The 22,086-nt window shown below is 26.9% G+C and overlaps 6 protein-coding genes across 20 annotated transcripts; 2 read left to right on the top strand and 4 right to left on the bottom strand.

The window, feature by feature from the left end:
- Nucleotides 1-12: 12 nt before the first annotated feature.
- Nucleotides 13-948, bottom strand: LOC122715230. Its single transcript, XM_043937251.1, has 4 exons — nucleotides 775-948; nucleotides 504-687; nucleotides 254-425; nucleotides 13-182 (listed from the first exon to the last, which is right to left on the bottom strand). The coding sequence occupies exons 1-4, from the start codon at nucleotides 946-948 to the stop codon at nucleotides 26-28; spliced, it is 687 nt and encodes a 228-aa protein (XP_043793186.1). The 3' UTR covers nucleotides 13-25.
- Nucleotides 949-2,136: 1,188 nt separating this feature from the next.
- Nucleotides 2,137-3,688, top strand: LOC122715227. Its single transcript, XM_043937248.1, is given in 6 exon segments — nucleotides 2,137-2,178; nucleotides 2,181-2,237; nucleotides 2,324-2,409; nucleotides 2,592-2,778; nucleotides 2,886-3,027; nucleotides 3,121-3,688. Coding segments are annotated over 6 exon segments (918 nt in total). The 3' UTR covers nucleotides 3,525-3,688.
- Nucleotides 3,689-3,806: 118 nt separating this feature from the next.
- Nucleotides 3,807-9,489, bottom strand: LOC122715219 (transmembrane protein 8B). Of its 5 annotated transcripts, none has more exons than XM_043937215.1 (6): nucleotides 8,934-9,489; nucleotides 7,059-7,309; nucleotides 6,693-6,970; nucleotides 5,965-6,597; nucleotides 5,049-5,901; nucleotides 3,807-4,970 (listed from the first exon to the last, which is right to left on the bottom strand). In XM_043937215.1, the coding sequence occupies exons 2-6, from the start codon at nucleotides 7,235-7,237 to the stop codon at nucleotides 4,808-4,810; spliced, it is 2,106 nt and encodes a 701-aa protein (XP_043793150.1). In that variant the 5' UTR covers nucleotides 7,238-7,309; nucleotides 8,934-9,489; the 3' UTR covers nucleotides 3,807-4,807. The 5 variants fall into 5 exon arrangements, with proteins under 5 accessions (XP_043793150.1, XP_043793152.1, XP_043793148.1 ...); XM_043937217.1 differs by having other exon boundaries at nucleotides 7,059-7,281; XM_043937213.1 differs by lacking the exon at nucleotides 8,934-9,489 and adding an exon at nucleotides 8,786-8,920.
- A 131-nt stretch (nucleotides 9,490-9,620) lies between these two features.
- LOC122715218 (protein O-mannosyl-transferase 2) lies at nucleotides 9,621-13,169 on the bottom strand. 4 transcript variants are annotated; one of them, XM_043937209.1, is made up of 14 exons: nucleotides 12,902-13,169; nucleotides 12,704-12,787; nucleotides 12,548-12,632; nucleotides 12,385-12,489; nucleotides 12,182-12,290; nucleotides 11,822-12,090; nucleotides 11,602-11,708; nucleotides 11,301-11,493; nucleotides 10,995-11,198; nucleotides 10,761-10,912; nucleotides 10,599-10,687; nucleotides 10,341-10,489; nucleotides 9,874-10,283; nucleotides 9,621-9,756 (listed from the first exon to the last, which is right to left on the bottom strand). In XM_043937209.1, the coding sequence occupies exons 1-14, from the start codon at nucleotides 12,991-12,993 to the stop codon at nucleotides 9,651-9,653; spliced, it is 2,154 nt and encodes a 717-aa protein (XP_043793144.1). In that variant the 5' UTR covers nucleotides 12,994-13,169; the 3' UTR covers nucleotides 9,621-9,650. The 4 variants fall into 4 exon arrangements, with proteins under 4 accessions (XP_043793144.1, XP_043793146.1, XP_043793145.1 ...); XM_043937211.1 differs by having other exon boundaries at nucleotides 11,822-11,880; XM_043937210.1 differs by having other exon boundaries at nucleotides 9,631-9,733.
- On the top strand, nucleotides 12,636-18,908 carry LOC122715215 (probable ATP-dependent RNA helicase spindle-E). Of its 5 annotated transcripts, none has more exons than XM_043937202.1 (10): nucleotides 12,636-12,748; nucleotides 13,848-14,047; nucleotides 14,106-14,400; nucleotides 14,467-14,924; nucleotides 15,058-15,427; nucleotides 15,504-15,670; nucleotides 15,784-16,977; nucleotides 17,039-18,178; nucleotides 18,240-18,574; nucleotides 18,655-18,908. In XM_043937202.1, the coding sequence occupies exons 2-10, from the start codon at nucleotides 13,871-13,873 to the stop codon at nucleotides 18,791-18,793; spliced, it is 4,275 nt and encodes a 1,424-aa protein (XP_043793137.1). In that variant the 5' UTR covers nucleotides 12,636-12,748; nucleotides 13,848-13,870; the 3' UTR covers nucleotides 18,794-18,908. The 5 variants fall into 5 exon arrangements, with proteins under 5 accessions (XP_043793137.1, XP_043793136.1, XP_043793134.1 ...); XM_043937201.1 differs by lacking the exon at nucleotides 12,636-12,748 and adding an exon at nucleotides 12,915-13,050; XM_043937199.1 differs by lacking the exon at nucleotides 12,636-12,748 and adding an exon at nucleotides 12,999-13,119.
- A 101-nt stretch (nucleotides 18,909-19,009) lies between these two features.
- LOC122715226 (G protein pathway suppressor 2) lies at nucleotides 19,010-21,101 on the bottom strand. 4 transcript variants are annotated; one of them, XM_043937243.1, is made up of 8 exons: nucleotides 20,889-21,101; nucleotides 20,604-20,820; nucleotides 20,386-20,533; nucleotides 20,208-20,322; nucleotides 20,059-20,130; nucleotides 19,790-19,948; nucleotides 19,577-19,701; nucleotides 19,010-19,461 (listed from the first exon to the last, which is right to left on the bottom strand). In XM_043937243.1, the coding sequence occupies exons 1-8, from the start codon at nucleotides 20,983-20,985 to the stop codon at nucleotides 19,288-19,290; spliced, it is 1,107 nt and encodes a 368-aa protein (XP_043793178.1). In that variant the 5' UTR covers nucleotides 20,986-21,101; the 3' UTR covers nucleotides 19,010-19,287. The 4 variants fall into 4 exon arrangements, with proteins under 4 accessions (XP_043793178.1, XP_043793177.1, XP_043793180.1 ...); XM_043937242.1 differs by having other exon boundaries at nucleotides 20,380-20,533; nucleotides 20,889-21,099; XM_043937245.1 differs by having other exon boundaries at nucleotides 20,059-20,112; nucleotides 20,889-21,098.
- Between the last annotated feature and the right edge of the window lie 985 nt (nucleotides 21,102-22,086).

Below are 22,086 nucleotides of genomic sequence, written 5' to 3'. Positions count from 1 at the left end.
CGATAATAAAATATATCTTACATCGTTATACTATTCCAAATTCGTTCATAATAGTTTTTAGAAATTTTGGTGTTATTAAACACTTCTTATAAACATAAGCACAATCACGATTTCCTTTCCGTCCAGTAATCACAGCATCTTGAATGATTGTACCATTTGTGATGTCTTTGAACCAATTATGACTGTACGAATATTAAAATATTTTCATAATATTAAATTTTTTAGTTTTCTTTCTTTCCAATTTTAATAATACCTCGATAATCCATCAATTATTTTGTCCGCACTAGTTGGATTCTCTGAATGCGTAGCCACTGAAACGATCGAACAAACAATACGTTGCATACATGGAGCCACGTAATTGTTGCCAAAAATCATTTCGTTGATAGTGTTTCCCATTTCTAACCATTGGTCATTATCCATTGATCCTTTTAAGCAGTAAAAATAAAATGAAAATAAATAAAGAAAATAAATTTAAATATAGAGAATCGATATATTTTACTTACGGTAATTGAATTCTGGATGCGGTTTTGAGAATAATGGAGAAGCTACGCTAAACAGAGTGGTAATTAATCCAACGATTCCAAGGGATTTCGTGTTAACATTGAGCAATGGCGGAATTTCACCGTTCTCCCTTATTTTATGTTCAAAAGGTATCGAAATAAAGGGAATAGTTACTGTCCAATCAATCTTTAACAATTATAAAAAAATAATAATAATAATTTTTATTTATCTAGATAAAATTATTAAAATTATTAACAATTTATTAAATCTTACACTGAGTTTCTCTTGATCTGAATCGAAAGAGATTAATCCTCCACTTGGATATTTTCCAAATTTACTATTATTATGAGTTCTTGAACTTTTTACTTTTCTATTAACGTTCTCCTTCGAGATAGAAAAATGTAAAAGACATAATAACAACGTAATAGTATTAAACGAATTTTTCATGATTATATCACTGAAAATAATTTGATAAATTATTCTAAAAAGGATTCAGCTATAAATAATTCAAATAAATTATTAGAAGTAAAAATTTTTTGTTATATTTACCGTAGAGTTGATAAATCGACTAATTGAAGCGCACACAGGAAAACATATGACGATTGCTTGATCCTTGCTGGCAGTTTTTGTACAAGAGTCAGCCCACTCTTGTCAAATAGGAAATTCTATTTTCACGAGCAGAATTAACGAACCTAAAAGAAACTTCTAGTTAAATTACTGTCATGAAATTACTATCACATATATATATCATAGTTGTTATACTGATCATCGTCACGCCTAATTCCGCAAATTCGCGCATAAGTGTAATTACATTTGCACTTACGATTCATTATTTTCACAAAAGTTATTTCATTTACTTCAATGAAAATTCAATGAAAATTTTTACCATATATATATATATATATATATATATATATATATATAGAAATATTTTCATTTCTTGATTGCTATTTGATTAAAATTAAAGCGAAAGTTAGTATCATATAATGATTGAGAAACACTGGAAACATTTTTTAATTTATGTGTGCATTCATATGTGAGGTTTGTTAGTGTATGCATATGACTTTCGTGAATTTTCCAGAGCAACCTGCAGAACGAATTCCTTGTCTCAAAATCAAATGGACGACGAATGCATAGCCGCGAGACTGACATATGATATTCCAATTTCACGAAGTTTCTGCGATTTTTAATAAATAAAATATCAAAAGATATTCTTTCTTTTATTTCTATTATTGAAATTTAAAATCACATACATTGCAAGTATCACAAAAATTAGAACAATAATATATTGTATAATATCTTGTCTTTTTTTTTCATAATAATAATATTTAATAAAGAAATTTTTTTTCAAGAAATGTAAAAATTATGGATCTAGAAAAAAAAATAAACAAAATGCGTTAAAAGATCCTTATCGATCTTGCGAAAGATAAATTATTTCGAGCTCAGACAATAACGTCTGTCGCAAGTGATTCACAGCGACAGTTTAACGTCCTGCTGCTTCTTCAGAAGAGACGAGCAAGTCACGGACCGTAAGAGTGTCCTATGGAAATCTAACAATGAAAGCGAAACCACCGGTTCCAATTATGTCCATAGTTTGTCATGTCGTGACGATTCGGAGTAGGTGCATGGCTATATATGCTACGAACAATGTTAATATCCTTCAGTTTCTTCAAAACGAAACAATACGACACGCCCTCAAGAATTACTCTCTTTTGATAATTCTAATTTCTTCGAAGGTATGTTTCTTTCAAAGGAGATAGAATCATCAAAAAATAATGTTCTTAATGTATAATGTTTTTTTTTTCAAATTTTATTTTCATAGATGCTGCTTAATCTTCAAAATCTCATCTTACTCTTATTTTCTTCAATGGCGATTGTTAGAAGCAGTCCAAAATTTGATGATGGAGGGTAAGATTCTTTTTAGATCTGATTAGTGATTGTAAAAATATATTTTTATCTATAAGATACAATTGATTTTTTTTATTTCTAATTTTTTTTTTCTAAACAATGAGTTCTTTATTTATCTCTAAATTTTAAATTCTATTTATAAGTAAAAGTCTCTTTTTTTAAGCGAAATAAATTGTAAATAGATTTATACCGAGTTCCATGATTTATATGGATAAAAGTGCAAAGTCCCAGGATCAACTTGCTATGCCTTCTCAAGCAGAGCTTCGTAATGAGACTTCAGCGAAACGAAATGACATGGACAATAACGATATCACGGATCGCAGTCAAGAACCTCGATTCAGTTTCACAAATCTTGGTAGCACAGGAAGCGTAAGTCATATTTTTTCTCGTTTCTTTAAACATGTCTCAATAATTATAATAATAATAATATTATAATAATAATTATAACAATAATAGTAATGTAGAAATTGGTGCAGGGTTACGGAATATCAACGTATGCTCCGGCAAAAATAGATTTAGGAGGATTATTCTTGGGTGCTATTATAGGAATAGGTTCCATCCTCATTATTCCTAAACTGCTCTACGTCCTTTCTGGTACTTATGGTCATTATGCAAGAAGTAAGTTATTTTAAATTTTAATAATTAGTGATTAATTCTGATATAGAATCAAAATTTTTATCATTTAATTTTCTAACAAAATATTTATTTTAGGTGAAGAAAGCGGCTTCACTCAAATAATGACAAAAATGGATGATGTCCTGGCCCATCATGGTATCGATACAACATCCTGCATGCAACGAATCGTGTGTACTTATTCGCAACAAGCTTCTTCATCTGTTAAAGAGGCCAATAAATTAAATAACGATGAAAAAATTTCGTCCTTTGACCGTGTGATTGATACGATTACGACGAATCAAGTTTTCCGTACAACTATGGAAGGAACCGCGATACAGGAGGCAGTGGAAGCAGGGAGAGCTGGTCGAAATTGTTCGCGAATTTATCCTCATTGCGGATTCTCCATGGAAACTATGTTATCCCTTTTATCAAACGTAATTACTACAATCGCCGCAATTAACACAGGAAATTCCACGCCTACAGGAACTGGGACTTTATAATATATAATAATGTCAGAGGTCAAAGATTTTAATGATATGAATATTCTAATTCGATTAAAATATAATGAATTTTCAGAAGCGTATGTTTTTAAACAAACAGAATGATAATGAAAATCAATGCTATATTACAGATGATATTATATAAAAATATTTATATATAGTTCCATTTTATTAAATAATATCACAAATAGAATCAATTTCCTATCGGGAAATTTATATCCTAATTATAAATAGTAAATAGTAATTGCAGACAATTTTTAATAGATTAAAAAGGACAAATAGTATAGTGATTTCCTTTTACATTTATTTGATTTTGTATATATGAATTAAGAAAAGTGAAATTGTTTCCACGTAAATGGAACTGTTCGTTCGCGCACTTTAGCATGTAACGTGACAACTTTCCTAATAGAGACACGTGTTTTTTATACAATCTTTAAATAAGACAAATAAGACCGTATAGAGTTAAATGGTATAACGATTTATCTTTTAGTATGAACACAATGTTTTGATCGATATTCAATATAGATATAATTTCTTTTACAATGTATATAAATATATAATCACTTCTATTAATGTATGAATCGCGTGCGAGGTTTTGATTCCTAAGAGAAATAAAACAAAATTTTATAAGATTAACATCGATAAAAATAAATATCAAATACTAAATAAACCATATTAGAATTTAAACTTCAAAATTTCTTGAGGAATTCATAATCAATGATAGATTATAGAATATTGTGATACATTTAGATTAGTAAATGTAAGTAATCTTATAATCTTTGTAAGCTTATTTTTACAAAAAAATATTAGACATTCTTTATTATATTTTATATATGTAATTATCTATGCTTATCCTAGAAATTCTTTGGTCCTTAGCAAAAATTTTTGTTGAACGCATTATTAAGCAATATAATTTAATAACTGATATTAATAAACTTAATAAACAAGCAATCAAGCATGATGCCATTCGACCGATTCTATCTTAAGATAATTATATAATTGATAGACAACATTAAAGCAATTAATGCTGTAATGAAGTTCATATTACTTAATAATATACATTTAGATGAACAACATTAACTATTTTATAAACATTATTTAATTTTTATAAGAATAAAATCTTTGGTAATTGTAATATTGTTCGATGTACCATCGTATATGAGCACCGTTAATTGCTACAAATATTTTTGTACCTTTTTCTTTTTCATTAAATTGGCAACGAGGTTTTTTTTCAATATAATACAATATAACTTTTCAATAACTTTCATTTTATAGAAAAACAATTATTTCATGTACTTTCGCTTTGGTAGAAGGAGTATAGCTCCTATAGCGACACACACGTGCCACAAACTGTGTACAATATAATAATTACTCCTTGTCTGCAGAAATGCGTAACAAATGAGGCCGACGGAAACTAATAGAAGACCAGCCGGAAAATAAATGTTCCTGTAAATATAAATAAATTTCACTTTATATAATGCAAATAATATTGGCATTTATGAATTTCTAAAGAAAATAGCTTACCTATAAGGACGTGATGGATAACGAATCGTACCTCTTCTCTTGCATCTTATACCCCAAGAAAAACCAATCAATACAGAACCCGTTATGGCTGGCAGAAGAAATACCCAGAGGGCTGTACGATCCATTTCAGCACTCATAGCGAGAATAACAGCTCCAGTTATTTGACAAAAAGCAGTAAGTTTCGGTCCGAACGAAGCCATTGCTACTAATGTTACCCAAATGGACAAAAGAGCGTTGAAGAAGTCGCAGAATTGCAACACACTCAGTCTCATAATGCATACGCTGTATACATCTTCTCCAGCTTCACAAGCATGATAAAATGTTGAAAAGAACAATACAGCAGCGTAAACTATAGCTTCTGTGAAATATTGTCGACGTATTGCCACGTAAACAGAAGCAATGAAAGCCAAATTGCTGCATGTTAACATTAATACTCGGACTATTATGTCGCTGTTGCTGAGTACATAAGTATCATCCGCACAATCAAAACCTCGGTAAGCACCTGAACAATGACATGCGGCAAATACAAAACCGCCACTCATATAATGCATACATTTCCCGCGAGAATTGCAGCGACCTTCGATGCAAGGTAATGAAGAAATACGACTCTCTACTCTGGCATCACAGGGATTCATGCAATCACAGTCTTCACATATAGTATTATTCAAACAGGTTCCGATACAATGGCAATTTTCCTCCACATAAAATGCTTTCAAACTTATATGCCAGATTCCTGGTTCTGGAAATGGAATGTGAAGAGTAGCTGGCCCTGTGGAATTCACATAAATGTCCGCGATCGTTGTATTTTCCATACGTGTACAACTTCCACCGGCAGTGATATTCGAATAATAACCTAATAGAACAGGAATTGCTTAAATAATAGAATTTTGTTTTCATTCAATTTTCAATTGCTCACCTAATGAAATGCAAGCGATCACAATGATATTCTTTTTTCCTTTATCTTTCACATCAACTATTTTCAATCCTATAGTTAATGTACCACCAACATCATATACTCTACCGATTTCGAAACTAAGGACGGATAAAGTATTTGAAGTTAAATTAAAAGCTGATGGTTTTATACTGTTTCCTTGCAGATGTTCATAATCAAAGAGAAAAAAATCAGGTAAGGATTTCCTCATTAAATCCACTAACTTCACTTGATCCAAGTCATAAGTGGATGAATTATCGAATAACTGTAAGGATACTTTCGAGGAGTTTCCAGAAAGCAAACGAAGAGTTACATAATGAAACGCATCTGAATAGGGCTTAAAGAATACAGTGCCATTTGTAGTATTCAATATCATTCCTGTCAAATAATCTTCCGCGGTCACGTAAACCGCGATCGTGCATTCTTCACCACAACTTGATGTAAATAATAAATTAGACTCCACGAATTCATCGGGAATTAATAACTGTATTACAGCTGAATCCATGCTTTCATTCATATGCACCTCATATTTCCATTTTGGATCCATTGACGAAACTATAGAAGCAGATTCTAATAATAATTCTGCATCTAATATAGTATCGCACGATGCTCCAAGTCCTGCAAATATGTAATAATATATACGTTATATACTATTACGTCATTAACATCAACTCTTCTTTGTTTATAATTTATTCATTAATTTGGTAATTAACCTTGTTGTGTAATCTTTCCATTATCAGGATCGCTCCAAGATCGAAACGCAATGGCATACCAATCGCCCGGTGAAGGTGCATCAATTCTTATCGAATCATTATATCCATTACTTTCCATATCTAAAGAATAATATCGACGTCTCTCTTTCATAAGTTTGGCTGCTATCTTCGATCCATCAGGTCGTACAAATGGTAGACTGCCAGATTTCAAAAATATAGAGACATTTCGAGCCGAACATCCACCTATTCCACCAATTTTTTCTTCTTTTACAGTGAACCTAAAGATAATGAATCATATTTATTTATTTTTTACAGTAAAAATAAAGGAATTGAATTTTTTTATATTCAATTTTAATTAAAGTTTACTTGAATTTTGCAGCGACTGTGCAATCCGGAACATTGAAGTGGATAATAGAGATGTGACGATAGGCATAATAATCGTCGAGAACATTGTTGGGTCGATGAGCAACTCGCTCGAGTTTGCCGCACAGACCTTGTTCTATCACGAAAATCCATGCCAATGAAATGACTAGTACGTCTCGCATATTATAGATCCTACGATTCGCCACATAACAAACTACTTCTACGACTAATTAGAGAAGATGTGTTTTAACAATCTACACAGATAAAATATATTTATAAAATATATCTTTAATCTTTTTTTTTCTTTTCTTTAATAAAAAAAAAATTTTTTGTTTTTTATTGTGATCAATTCGAAATTTAAAAAATTCAAGTCATGATGTAATCATTTTAAATTGCATGATATTATTTAAAATTACCATGTAATTTTGCAACATAAATGAAGAAATATTCCAATTTATGATAATTCTCAAGAAGGAAATGATATAATAGGAGTTACACCTTCGCAGATTTTTTCATTTTAAGTACTAACGAAGATTTGCGTGATATATATGATCAAGTAAGTAGGTCAAATTTCATTACCAATTCCCGCGTTTCCTGCGTTTGTAAGATATGATAGTTTAATTTCTTTATGTTTCCGCGATATGGAACAGAATTGTTACTTGTTATTGTAAATATATATACTTCAATTCGAATTCAATAAAAAATAAGAAATAAAATAATGATAATTTAAGAATTTAAATTAAGTTAAATTTAAAGTTAATCAAAATCAAGTTTTATTTAATAATTAAAAAAATGATTTCAAATAAAAAGTAAGATAATAACAAGGAAAAAATATAAAAGTTATCTGATAACTTACGAAATACGATTACAAATAAAAATTGAAAAACAAGAGAAAAACAATTCTTCAAGTTCGATATAACTTGAAATAAATTATCCAAGCATTATGGATTAAATTATACATGAAAAATTGATTTCCTATAATACTAATCAATTGAAATTTAATTAGTTAATTGATGTTTTGTTTGCGAGCTCGTTTTTATAATTTATTTGGTACAATTATTAGCGAACATGTTAATTAATTCATATTTCGCACATATAATTTAATACATAATATATAATATAATCATATTTCAATTTAATTCAATTAAAGTTATTTAATATTTACACAAATATTTTTTAGAATAATATATAAAAAATGTTAAATATCTGTTTAAAAAAAATGAAACGATAAAATTAATTATCATGAACTTAATATACATTTGATTGATTTATACTTGATTAAGTTAAATACCTTAATGTGAGAGCAACGTGGCAATTTGTATCTTACGTATTAATATATGTACACATTGATATCCGATTAATGTTGTTACACATGTTCATAATGTTCTATGCTTCACATGCAGTCGAACAGATTAAGTTTTTTTAAACGATACTGCTTGAAGCTATGACAAATAAAATCAATTGTTCCGATTATCTTTGCTCGGTATAGCAACAAGTGTTTTTAAACAATAGTCATTTTAAATCTTCATCGTTAGACAAGTTTCTCAACCAATCTAAATTAGCGCGCGAATTGTCGACAATTCTATGAATTTTATCATTGTCAATTAAATAATTTTGCCGATGTTAAAAGAATGGCGACTGAGTATGTGATTATCGATCAAATTTAATACATATTAATATACACTGTTAAAATTTTTTATTAAAATTTATAAATTCATACTCATACATACAGTTTAATTTGTGTTTCTAGGAAGAAATAACACTAGTAATCCAAGCAAAAACCTCACTAGTCTTGATCGTTATATCTTTCTGTAGACCGATCATCGATAATAATAATCATGCGATTTTGTACGTACATATAGGCGCGAGAATACGTACCGGAAATTCATAAGAACACGTGGTCACTTTGACAACTATTCCTGATCTCACGTGAGAGTGCGTTCGTAGTCGCTCAACAGAATAAAAATCTCCGGGAGTTGTTTATTGATCGTTAAAAATTCATGCTATTATTCATCGGTTAAACACACTAATAATGGAGAGATTTGGTGTAAATGAAGACTCGATGTATTAAATAAATTGATGTCTATAACTGTTTGGACTAAATAAACTTAAAAGTTAAAAAAAGATTCACAATGATTCAAGATTTCTTTTTGATCGGGCGGTTAATAGACAATTGAGACTGTGTCGCGTTGTCGAGGCGCAACTCCAACACGTGGGTCGATCAGCTGAGTTGCTACGCTCACTCGAAACTTTTTAATGTGATCAGCATCGTAGGTTTTTGTATAGTGTTATTTTTATCTTTCATTGTATAATTTCTCATGTAATCTCTTTTCTTTATGAGATTTGTTGTTATAGTATAATCTTAGTTATTTCTTTTCTTTCTTATAAATAAAACTATGAAAAAACATTATATTTATGAAAAATAAATCGTATAGTTTTTGTAATTAAAAATAAAAATTGTCACAATTTTGTAAAATATCTTTTATATTTATACATATAAAAATATAATGATATATATGTCTAAATTTTTATAAATTTTAAATAAATATATTTATATTTGTTTTTTATGAATTTAAAATAGAAGAATAATTTTCATTAAAATTCCCAAGTATCCATCCATCTTAAAGAATGCATTGGACTTTCAGGATCTAATGAAGAAGGACCAATCATACCATAAGCTAATGGAGAAAACAAATAAAAACTGTAAATAAATAAATAAATTAATAAATATATGCATATTCATATGTATATATATATATATNTATATATATATATATATGTATGTATATTCATTATTTAATTGCATTTTTATATTTACCTATATATGATACTTGAAATAACAATAGCCATTATTGTATGATATATAACATATCCAAGTTTGTTTGGAAATAAAATAATTAAACTTTCAAGAATATAATTTAAAGTTGTTCCACTTAACATTGAACTATATAATAGAGCTGGGAAATAATGATGAAAATATAAAACTCTAGTCATTGCCCAAAATGGTGCATAATGCAATATCCAACCAATAAAAAGCCATTTTCCTGCATTTAATATTTTATTTCTTTGTTCAAGGATAGCAGGACTTTCTATACAACCGCGTTGTTGTCTTATGCAAGCGTGAATGTATAGTATGATAAAAAGTATTAAAAATATAATATTACCCCACCAAATAATAGGATTTCCAAGTAAATATATCCTTAAACTATTACCAGAAAAGAATTGACCCTGAAAAATTTACTATTTAATTAAATTTTTTTATTTTTTTGTGATTATATAACATACTCTATAATTAATAGGCCACTGCCAAGGACGTGATGATACTTCTCCTTCTTTAACTTTCAAATCAGAATTTCCTTGCAACATTACTGCATGTGATTCCAAAAACCTATCTAAAAATCTAGGTGCATATACTTGAAAACTGACATTTGGTACTGTAAAAAACATTATTAAATAGTAAAAATGCTATATGCTATGAAATATTATATAATTATATTTAATTATTTGATATTTATTGTAATAATAAATATTGAACACACTAACATTTTGCATAATTATTATCTTCAATATTCCATAGTGCATTTTTGTCTCTCATATTTGGATTACATGAAACTTCTTGTTGACTATAAGCCCTAAAGAATTATAATTTTTGCATATATAAATTTTTTTTTGTTACTTGAAAATATATTAAATTTTGTAACTAACCATTTTGGTAATGTTTTACCACTGCATGTTAAAACACAGTGATATAGACAATGCACAAATTTTAATTTACTCGTCACCGTTTCGACTACATCACCATCTTTACCATTTGCTATTAAAACTTTCCATACATCATTAGCATCACCAGTACCATTCTATAAAAATAAAGATAGATCATTTTTAAATTATTATAAATAAAAAATTAATATAAATTAAATTATTATAAAAAATAATTACTTCACCATATCCTGTAACTTGATAATGTTTTTTAGAAATAGGTGCAATTTCTTTATGTGAATGCAAATTTCGATGAGTAATAACGTGTTCTAAGCGTATAAGATCACCATGTTTTACTAATATCGGTTCTGATGGTATATCATCAGTATCAAACATTTTTATAAGCCACAAATTATTATCATCTTTATGCGAATAAGTCGTAATCTGATGAAAAAACATTAAAAAGAAAACAAAAAAAAAATATAGTATAAATATAATATAATAATAGTAAATAATAATTAAATAATAATATAATAAGATTAATACTTGTTGTTGTCTAGCTCCAATGCCTTCTGGATAAAGATGCCAATGAGAATGTAAATATCCTCCACCAGTTCTATGGTTTTTTAAAGTAATTGTAGCTCCATACGCTAATTGTCGTGGCATTGTTGCATTATATAAGGAATTTCCTTCTAATAAAGACTGAAATTCAGAACTATAAAATCCATCTCCACTTCCACTACAATTAAATATTTCAAATTATATTCATTATATATTTATAATATAATTATTATATTATTTTATTTATATTAAAAATTTGTATATGTACAATAAAAAAAATTTTCACCTTTTACTTAAAACAGTAAGATGAATATAAAAGAATAACATGTACAAAAATATTGGTATAAAAATTAGACAAATACATCGTGCTAATAAATGTTTTCCTACATTTATCTGTAAAAATTGAATAAGTAAATTAAAATAGTTATCTTTTGATGATAATGATTACTAAATATATATTTATAAAATAAAATTATAAAATAAAATACTAAATTTATAAAACTTACAATAGGTTTTGTGAGATCTCCTAATTCTCTCCATAATTCAAAAGCAGTGTTAAATCCAACTAACAAAACAACAAACAAACCAACAAATTTTACACTAATTGTACAAGCAAGAGAAATTCCTGTGAATAATAACCAACCCCACCATTTCCATGTAAATGGTTCATTATAAAGAGAACCTACACGGGTCATACCCCAAATTGCACACATCATAAAACATAATAATATAGGATCCAATAAAATATATTGATTTAATGTCAATAACCCCACATCTAAAATATATAAATTATAAAGCAATATACTTATTTTATTACACATTATATATTAAATAAACACAATATCATATATAAATACAATGCATACCGAACAATATAAATAATGCAGAAAATGTTGCTGCTTGAATAGATTTTGTTAAGTCCCATATAATAAGATATGATAAAGGAACTATAGTTGCACCTAAAAATGTACAAAACTGAAACATAGAATAAATTTATTTTATTATTAAATATTTTATGTTTATAATCTTTATATTATATTATAATCTTTATACTATAAAGTATACTTACAATTCTCATACCAACATATTTAACATTTTCAAATTTATCTCCTGGTTTTTCAAAGGGAAATGTTCCATCATAACCAGTTACATATCCAGATAATGCTATTAACATCTAAAATATGATATTTTATAATATATATAACAAAATAATATATATATATATTATTTACCTTTCCAAGAGGTGGATGAACATCAAAGAAAAATGTTCTATTTATATACCAACTTCCCATTTTACCAAAATGAGTCTCATCCCAACTAAAATATTCAATATTTATATAAATTAAATATAAATTTAATGCAACAATATTTCTTTACAAATAACTTACCAAACATGTTGTGGTTCTGTAACTTTATAAAATCTTGTTCCTGCTGTGAGTATTATAATAATTCCAAATAAAAGCCACCAATTCCTGTGATTACATTATGAAAATATATAAAAAACAATTTAAAAAATTCAAAACAAATTAGAATATAAAGAAAAATGTTTAAAAATTCAAAACAAATTAGAATATAAAGCTACGTACAAATCGGTTGTTTCCCTTTTTTCTGTAACTTTAGATATCTTATGTAAATTTTTTATTTTGTGTGTACATTCAGAATTACTTATATTCTTCATGTTACTATTATTAATTATTATAATAGTTCACAGAAGCCACGAACGTGATTCAGAGAGGTAAATTGAATTTCGGGAGTTAACAATTATTCTTCGGTTCATTCAGATAAATTTTGAATAGATTGGCAAGTACGTACAAATAAAGTTAAAATAATATTGAATGCAAGTGAAATACAGAAAGTTTATTGAATATAATAACTATAATATATTATTATACAATCAATAATGTTTAGATTTTGATACATGCATCTTACTATATACATAATGTATATAATATAGTGTATATGAATTCAAATATGCTAACGAAATAAAAATGCACATTGTATTTTTCATTTGTATAATAATTTAAATTAGCTTTATGTATAATATTCAATTATAAAAAATTTTGAAAATATAGAATATTTAAATTATTTTATATTTCAATGTACACTTATTCTATTTCAAAATTTTTATTTTTTTTAAATATATCTTAAAAGTACCGCTATGTTTTGCAAAGAAGTAGGATTATAAAAATGGATCTTCATTGTTTTATTTTATTATTGATTTTTTTAAATTAAAAAATTGAATATATTTCAAAGTTATATAAAATTCATTTATTTTTAATTATTAGTAAATAAAGGTTATAGAAATATTTTAAATTAATTTCAATTGTTGATAAAACTTTGACTAAATAAAACGGTAATTCATGTCTTTGATATAAATTATATTTATTTAAGTAAATTATTTTAATTTAAATCATTGATTATTGTAAAGCATATGTAAATAAATATCTTGATAAATAAAAATAATATCATTATTATTTAAAACTATATACAAATGTGTATTCCAATATATTTTATAAAACTATTTTAATACAGGTCTTGAATATTTTTGATGTAAAATGGATGTATTGAATATGTATAATCAAAAAATAGTATTACCTGGTCCATCAAGCCGAAAACGATTATTAGACAAGTCTTTATTAGATGTACAAAAATTAAATACAACTACACATAAAGAAAAAGGAACAGATTATATAGCAGAATATGTACAAAAAGAAGAAAATAAACTTTTACAGGTATGTAATTTACAATTTAAGCATTATTTAACATCCTATTTATTTATGATATTTTTAGACTGCAAATTATTATAATACAAATAAAGGAAATTTTGATGATGTATCACAAGGAACAGATGCTATACAAAATATACAAAATGAAGAAACAATGAATATTTATAAAACATATCAATTTGTTTATCATACAAAACCTAATTTAGTAGTTACTTCTAAAAGAGATCAGATAGTGTCTATGATTGAAACTAATTCAGTTGTAGTAATTCAAGGACCAACTGGTTGTGGCAAAACTACACAAGTACCTCAATTTATTTTAGATTCCTGTTATAAAAAAAAACTTCATTGCAATATTATAGGTAATTTTATTTTATTTTATAATAATATTTAATTTACTTTAAATAAAATTTTTTATATTTTTATAGTTACACAGCCTAGGAGAATTGCTGCTATAAGTATTGCAAAACGTGTCAGTAAAGAAAGAGATTGGCCAGTAGGTACCCTTGTTGGATATCAAGTGGGCCTAATAAATCATACATCCAGAGATACACGTTTGACATATTGCACTACTGGAGTTCTTTTACATAAATTAATAAATAGCAAAAATATGTTGGAATATACACATGTTATATTAGATGAAGTTCATGAAAGAGATCAAGATATGGATTTCCTTCTTCTTGTTGTTCGAAAGCTTTTACATACAAATTCACGTTCAGTAAAAGTTATTTTAATGTCTGCTACATTTGAAGTAGAAAAATTTGCTAAATATTTTTCTTCTCCTGTGGGAAATAAACTTGTTCCTGCACCTATTATTGATATACCAAAAAAAACTTTATTTAATGTTGGTATTTATTATCTTTGTCAGATGACTGTATTAGGACCGGTAAATGTTTAATTTTGGTATTTAAAATAAAATAAAAATAATATTTAATTGATTTGATTTATTTAAATGTAATATATTTAATAATATATAATTTATATATATTTTTTAATATATTTTATTATATTTTTTATAGATACCTGAAATTAATGCTACTAAACCAAATATTACAAAAAAAATGATAGATTTTTGTGTTAATCTTATAAAAATTCTTGATGATGTAGATATGAAAGCTGATGATGCAAATTATGATCCAGAAACAAATGTTTATGAAAGACATGTGATTCTTGTATTTTTACCAGGAATTAATGAAATTGAAGAAATGAATAATTTATTATCTTTACCAAAACATGAACAAGCTAAATGGGATATAGTAATTTTACATTCGTCAATTACAAACGAAGAACAACAGCGGATTTTTCAAAAACCACCTCATGGTTATCGTCGTATTATTTTATCTACAAATATTGCCGAAAGTAGTGTTACTGTTCCTGATGTAAAATATGGTTTGTTTATTTAATTATAATAAGAAATATAAAAGATTTTGTATAAAACAATATTTAATTTTATATTTCTTTTTAGTAATTGACTTCTGTTTAATAAGACAACTTGTTACGGATCCACAAACGAATTTTCAATGTTTAGAATTAAAATGGGCAAGTAAAGTAAATTGTGAACAAAGAGCAGGTCGTACTGGCCGAGTAATGGATGGTAGAGTATATCGATTAGTGCCACGAGCATTTTATGAGGTAATTTCTATTAATAATTTAAAAATAATTTAAGTAAATTTATTTAATAATCTAAAAGTTAATATAAAATTATAATAAAATTGTTAAAATAAAATAAAAATTCAAAATTACAGAGTATTTTACCTCAAGAAGTATCACCCGAAATATTACGATCTCCATTAGAAAATGTAATTCTCAAGTCAAAGTTATTAGATATGGGTGAACCTAAAGCTATTTTAGCACTTTCTCTTGATCCACCTAATCTTGGAAATTTGGAAAGAACAATATTATTATTAAAGGAAACAGGAGCATTATTAAATAAAGGCAATGAAATACAACCTCTTGATGGAGAATTAACAGATCTTGGTCGAGTTATGGCTAATTTACCTCTGGATATTCATCTATCGAAATTAATAATGTTAGGACATGTATTTAGTGTCTTAAAAGATACAATCATTATTGCAGCTAGTCTATCTGTTAAAGATATGTTTAGTAATCCATTTCAACAAAAAATGTTAGCCTATAATATTAGACTTAGTTGGGCAGCCAATTCTTGCAGTGATTGTGTTGCTTTTATGAATGTATATAAAGTATGGATTACTGAAAAAGCTAATCGTCGACTCAATAACGACACTGAAGAAAAAGCATGGGCATTAAGGAATTTTGTACAGATTAGAGTGCTACGTGAAGTTAAAGCTATGGTAACAGAATTAACTAATAGATTGGAAAAATTAGGCATACAAGAAAGTGCTGGAGTTAATAAAGTTGTATGGAAAGAAGATGAACGACCATTTGTTTTAAAAATTGCAATTGCTGGTGCATTTTATCCAAATTATTTTGTTAGAAGCATACCAATATCAGAAAATCAATTTAACGAACATGCTGGAGTGAAATTGTTAGGGGGTTTAGATCCATCAAAGACAGTATATTTACAAGGATGGCCTATGAGACAACCTGGACTTTTGTATGCTCGAAGATTTCAAGATATTTTTAAAGAGCATTTAACAACTTCTATTGGAAAAATAAATGTATCTTTTGATAATTCTTCGCGTGTTTATATACAATTTTCTAAAGAAATATCTGAAAAAGAGTATAATTATACATCAAGAAAAATATGTCCTTCTGTTTACAAAGCAGTCAGAATGAGACAATGTAACATTCCCATAGAAATACCGATTTTAACCGAATCTATAGCTATTCAACGAGCAGATGAAATGAATTTGAATAGAAAGTCATTTTTTCTTACTCCTGAAAATATAATAAAAGATAAAATTAAATCCGAATTACCTAGTTTACGAGTAACGCGTATTCCTTTAACAATACAAAATGTACGTATTTTTAATGAAGTTATAAACTATGATAATAATCTTAATAAATTTAAATTTTCAGGTTAAAAATCCAGGTCGTTTTTGGGTTCAAATACGTAATCCTGTAACTAGAGAAAGATTGAAAAAAATAGAATCAACTATTGAAAAAATGAAAGATCAATTCAAAACATTTAAAGTAGCTCCAGAAACTGGTACATTAGTAATTGCACCATATGAAGAAAATAATTTCAAAACATATTTTCGAGCAATAGTGAAAGGCCATAGATCATTAATACCAGAAATATTAGTACAAGTTTTTTTTATGGATTATGGTTATTCAAGCGAATGTCGATTATGTGATTTGAAATATCTAGAATGTAATAATGATATTTCTAATATTCCTGCATTGGCTTTTGAATGCAAATTAGCAAAAATTCGACCATCTATAGCACATAGTTTTAATGATGATTGGTCACAAGCTGCATTTGATTTATTTTGGACATTAATTAATAAATCTGGTTTACTTTTTGGTGAAATTTATTCTATTGTCAATAGCGTTGTTGCAATAGAATTAATTCATAAAAACGGAGAGGGAGAAATTAATATAAATCATAGTCTTATTGAAAAAAGATTGGCAATAAAAAAGGAAGAAGATTATTTTTCACGCTTTAATCATAATTTAAGATTACAACAATCGGAATTATCAGACGAGCAATGTTATCATTATGAAATGTTACAGTATAATCAAGATTATATGCCTGATATCTATCCAGATCCACCTGCAGATATTGAATGCAATACAACAGTAACTTTACGGGGACCATTTTCACCATTAGAAATTGAATTAAGTCATCTTATTATGGCTGGAAGAGATAAAAATGTAAAAATAGCTCCCAGTTCAGTGAATTCTGTTCTCTTAGACACTGAACTTGAAGATTCTTCTGTACGACTTTTAGTAGCAGGGTCTGTTTCACAAAATATATCTGGGCATCATTTAACATTATATAATACAACATTAATGCCACGTCTTCCTGGATTAACTGCTTTAATTATATTAATTTTTACACCATATATGGAATTACGACGCAATAATTTTGGAAGTTATTATATTGGCGCATTATGTGGATTGGGTTTTGATCCTCTTACTAAAAAAAGTATTTTTCCAGAACATGATCTAGAACTTCATTTTGATGCTGAAATTACTATAGATGATTTGCAATTTGTAAGTATACTGATAAAATTTTTTTTGGTTGCAATATATTTATTTTTCTCATTTATAACAGATAAATAGACTGCGTCATTGGATGAATATTGGAATGCAAGTTTCTTATCAATTTGAAAGCAGAAATAACATGGAAGAAGTTATTATTTGTCAAAATAGAATAAAAGATGCATTATTGAAGTTAATTGATAAAGAAAGAAAAATTCGCACTATTGAGTTTATTAATAATTTTGATAAATGGGGTTTATATAATGAAAGTTTATTGCTTCATCCTAATAAACCATCCATGATTACAAATAGTATATATAAATTGCATAATGCATTAGAATTAGAAGATGAAAATGAATTACAAGAAATTACAGAACATGTAAAAAAATTACGAATATTAGCAACTGAGTAAGTAAATTATTAAAAAATTTATTATAAGTATTATTAATTTATTTCATTTTTTTTATTAATATTTTATTAATATATAGGGATCCAAAAAAACCTGAAAATACCAATATTCTTTGCAAATTGTGTAATCTTACGTTAACCGACATATTTGATCTTCGCAGTCATTTGTATACAATGAGACACAGACAAAATGAAGAAATATTAGGAATTAGACTTTAAGATAACAAGATAGAAAATATATAGTTCTATCAATTTTATTTTATGTAAAACATTATTTGTTACATATGTTAATATTTTGTCGATAATTTGTTATTCTATTTTAACAATATAACATATTTTTATTTCAATCCTATCTTTAAGAAGCATAATGATTTTATTTTTTTATAACTTTACAAAATTATTGCTATTTGTTTTTTTATGTAACTACATATTTTTCATTGCATTATGTAAAAAAATCTTTAATATAAAATAAAATATATACAAATAAAAGTGCTTTATCTATTATTCAAAACATATCTACAGATCTTGTATTTATATATCTTATATGCAATATGGCGTCTAAATAATGGCATATAAAATATATTCTTTTTACAATTTTTTTTATGATATTGACAAATATCTTTAAATATTATCCAATATTATCGTATGGTGACTGTAAAACATATACACAATATGAACAAGTACCTTAATTCAAGCACTTGTGAATTAATATTCTAAACTTCTCTTTGGAGATATCGGGCACCAGGCTGAGTATATAATAATCGTCCAGGAACATTAGCACCAGAAGCACTAACATAAGTACCTGGTGGTGGTGGAGGATATGGAGCTGGTGGAGGTTGTGGTGCTCTTACTGGATATCCTGATGTGATTCCTCCAGTTTTTGCACCCTGTTTATAATTATATATTATGTATTTATATGAGAATATAATATATGAGAATATATTATATGAGAATATAATATATGTTGTATGAGAATATAATAATATTTAAATATAAAAAAACCTGTGGAGGTTGTTGAATTGGAATAGCTCCACCATGAACAGTAACATGGCTACTTGGCCTCAAATAATATTTATCTTCTGCATAAGCACCTTTATGATCCAATGAATGCAAACTTGTAACATAAGCTAATAAATAAAAAATATTGCAAATCTCTTATTAATATATATAATTTAAAGAGATTAAAATAAAATATCTATATAAACTTTAATATACCAGTTTGATGTGTTGATAATGTTGCTCTATTACTTGAAAGATATACAGATTTGGTTGGTTCAGGTTCTCGAGATGGTTGTGAAGTTGGTGCAGAATAACTATAAACACTTTGACCAGTAGGTGCTGAGTAAAAATTGGAAGCAGAATATTGATTGTTCTCTGCAAGAAAATACATTATAACAAAATTAAGAATGTGAAATGCAAAAATAATTGTTGATGGTTTTTTAAAGAAAGAACATGGAAATTAAAGAAGGTTTATATTCACTCACTGTTCCAGAGAACAGCTCGGGAATCGCCAGATCTCCTAGCTGCTTCCTCAGATTCTATACAGGCACAAATATCTACTTTTAATATTCTTTTTTTGTCTTTTTTTCATATTTCTAACACGAAAATATATGTTATATTTTTATATACTTACTGGAAGGTGGAGGATTATAACTTGGTATTGAAGGTGTTGGTTTATATCCATAACCAGTATGGTACGGGGAGGCAGTTGGAGGTGGTGAAGGACTATGTGTTCTTTTTAATGGTCCCTAAAAAAAAAATCTATAAGTAAATTAATTTTTTATAAATAAATAAATTTTTCATACATTTACAGTTGGTAATAAAGTATGTGTTGGTGCACCAACAGCTACTTTGTAAAGAGGACTACTGCTTCTTGGTAATGGAAGAAACAATTGTGGATGAACTACTCTAGGACCTGTTCCAGGATATCCTACTGCTGTTAAAACTTCAGTGCATACACTATACAATAAAAATATTTAATTACAATATATATTATTAAATTATATTTGTTAAGAAATATGATATAAACCTTGTTTCTTTAATTAATTGTCGTCTTCTATTATCATCTTCATTTAAAACTTTTTTTAATTGTAAGAACAATTGATGCTTCTCATCTTTTAATTGTGAAAGTTCATTTTCTAAATTTGATATTTGTTCTCTAGTTTCACCTAAAGTCATTACATCTTGTTTTTGCTGGCGTTCTCTTTCTTTTCTTTGACGTTCCTCTTCTGCATCTGCTTCTTGTTCTACATAATTAAAATAAAGAGATAATACTAGCAAAAGTTTAATAAAAATTTCTTGTAAAAAAGGTTACCTTGTTTTTTTCGTTGTCTTTCTCTTGTAATATGAGCCTTTAATGCCTGCCACATTTGTTCACTACGTTGAGGAGGACCCACGATTACTGCTGGCATTGTTAATTAGTTTTTTCTCGATCTTAAAATAATATAATTCTATTAAAATAAGATGAAAAATCTTGTCAAGATGTACTTTTTGTATACATTATTAAGAATAATATAAATAACTTAGTCACAGACGAAATATAAAATAGATATAATTTCTTATGAGTTTTTGTGTCACATTAACTGTAATACCGACCTTAAAAAATTTTCATCACAGACGAAGTACAGAATAAATCTAACATTGAATGCATTTTTTTGTTCGATGCCTTTAAGATCTTACCATTTTAATATCATTCTCAATGTTACCAATTTGAATCAGAATAAAATTGCAATGTTAATAACGATTAAAATTAAAATTAAATTTTAAAATAAAAAATAGAACAAATATTTTATTACAAAATATCTGTATAAAATATATTGATACATGAAATTCATATGTTTAATTGATATCTCTTCTCTATGATGTGTCAAGTATAAATATGAATAAGAAGAAAAAAAGTGTGAAAAGAACAGAAATAAGTAAAAATATGGGAAATAACGTCATTTTCAGAGGAAATGAAACTAATATAAGTAAGATCAAATTAATATAAATAAGATTAGATATAAGAGACTACATCTAGTTTCTATATCTAGTCTATGGTATGACTAAATAGTAATATAGTAAAAAATGAATAGAAATAGAATAAGAATTGATTGAAAAAGTATTATTTCTTGAATACTAAAAATATTTTTTTAAAAAAATCATGTTTTTCAAATTATCAATGTTTTCTAAAATCATTCAAAAATTAGCGTTAATTTTCAATTTTTAATTTATTTTTAAAAAGATTTTGATACTCAAAAGATGACACTCATGGTTAATTCTTACCATTTTTTCTCTCTATCCTTCTCTTACTTTAATTTTAGTAAAAGAAATTTGATAAAAACTTCTATATCTAATCTATTGTTATTAGTTTCATTTTCAGTATTCTGAAAATATTCCTGATTTCCATATTTTTACTTTATCTTTGTTCTTTTCTCGTCTATTTCGTTACCTTGTTATACAAATTTTACGCGCTCAAGAAATGATTCCAATATTTGATTGATATTATCATGTTTATTATTAGCAATCAAAAA

The sequence above is a fragment of the Apis laboriosa genome, unplaced genomic scaffold (assembly GCF_014066325.1).
Source record: "Apis laboriosa isolate Shangri-la unplaced genomic scaffold, ASM1406632v1 scaffold34_cov151, whole genome shotgun sequence".
Taxonomy (NCBI): Eukaryota; Metazoa; Arthropoda; class Insecta; order Hymenoptera; family Apidae; genus Apis; species Apis laboriosa.
The sequence above is the reverse complement of the archived record's forward strand: the minus strand, read 5'-3'. Positions and strand labels throughout refer to the sequence as shown.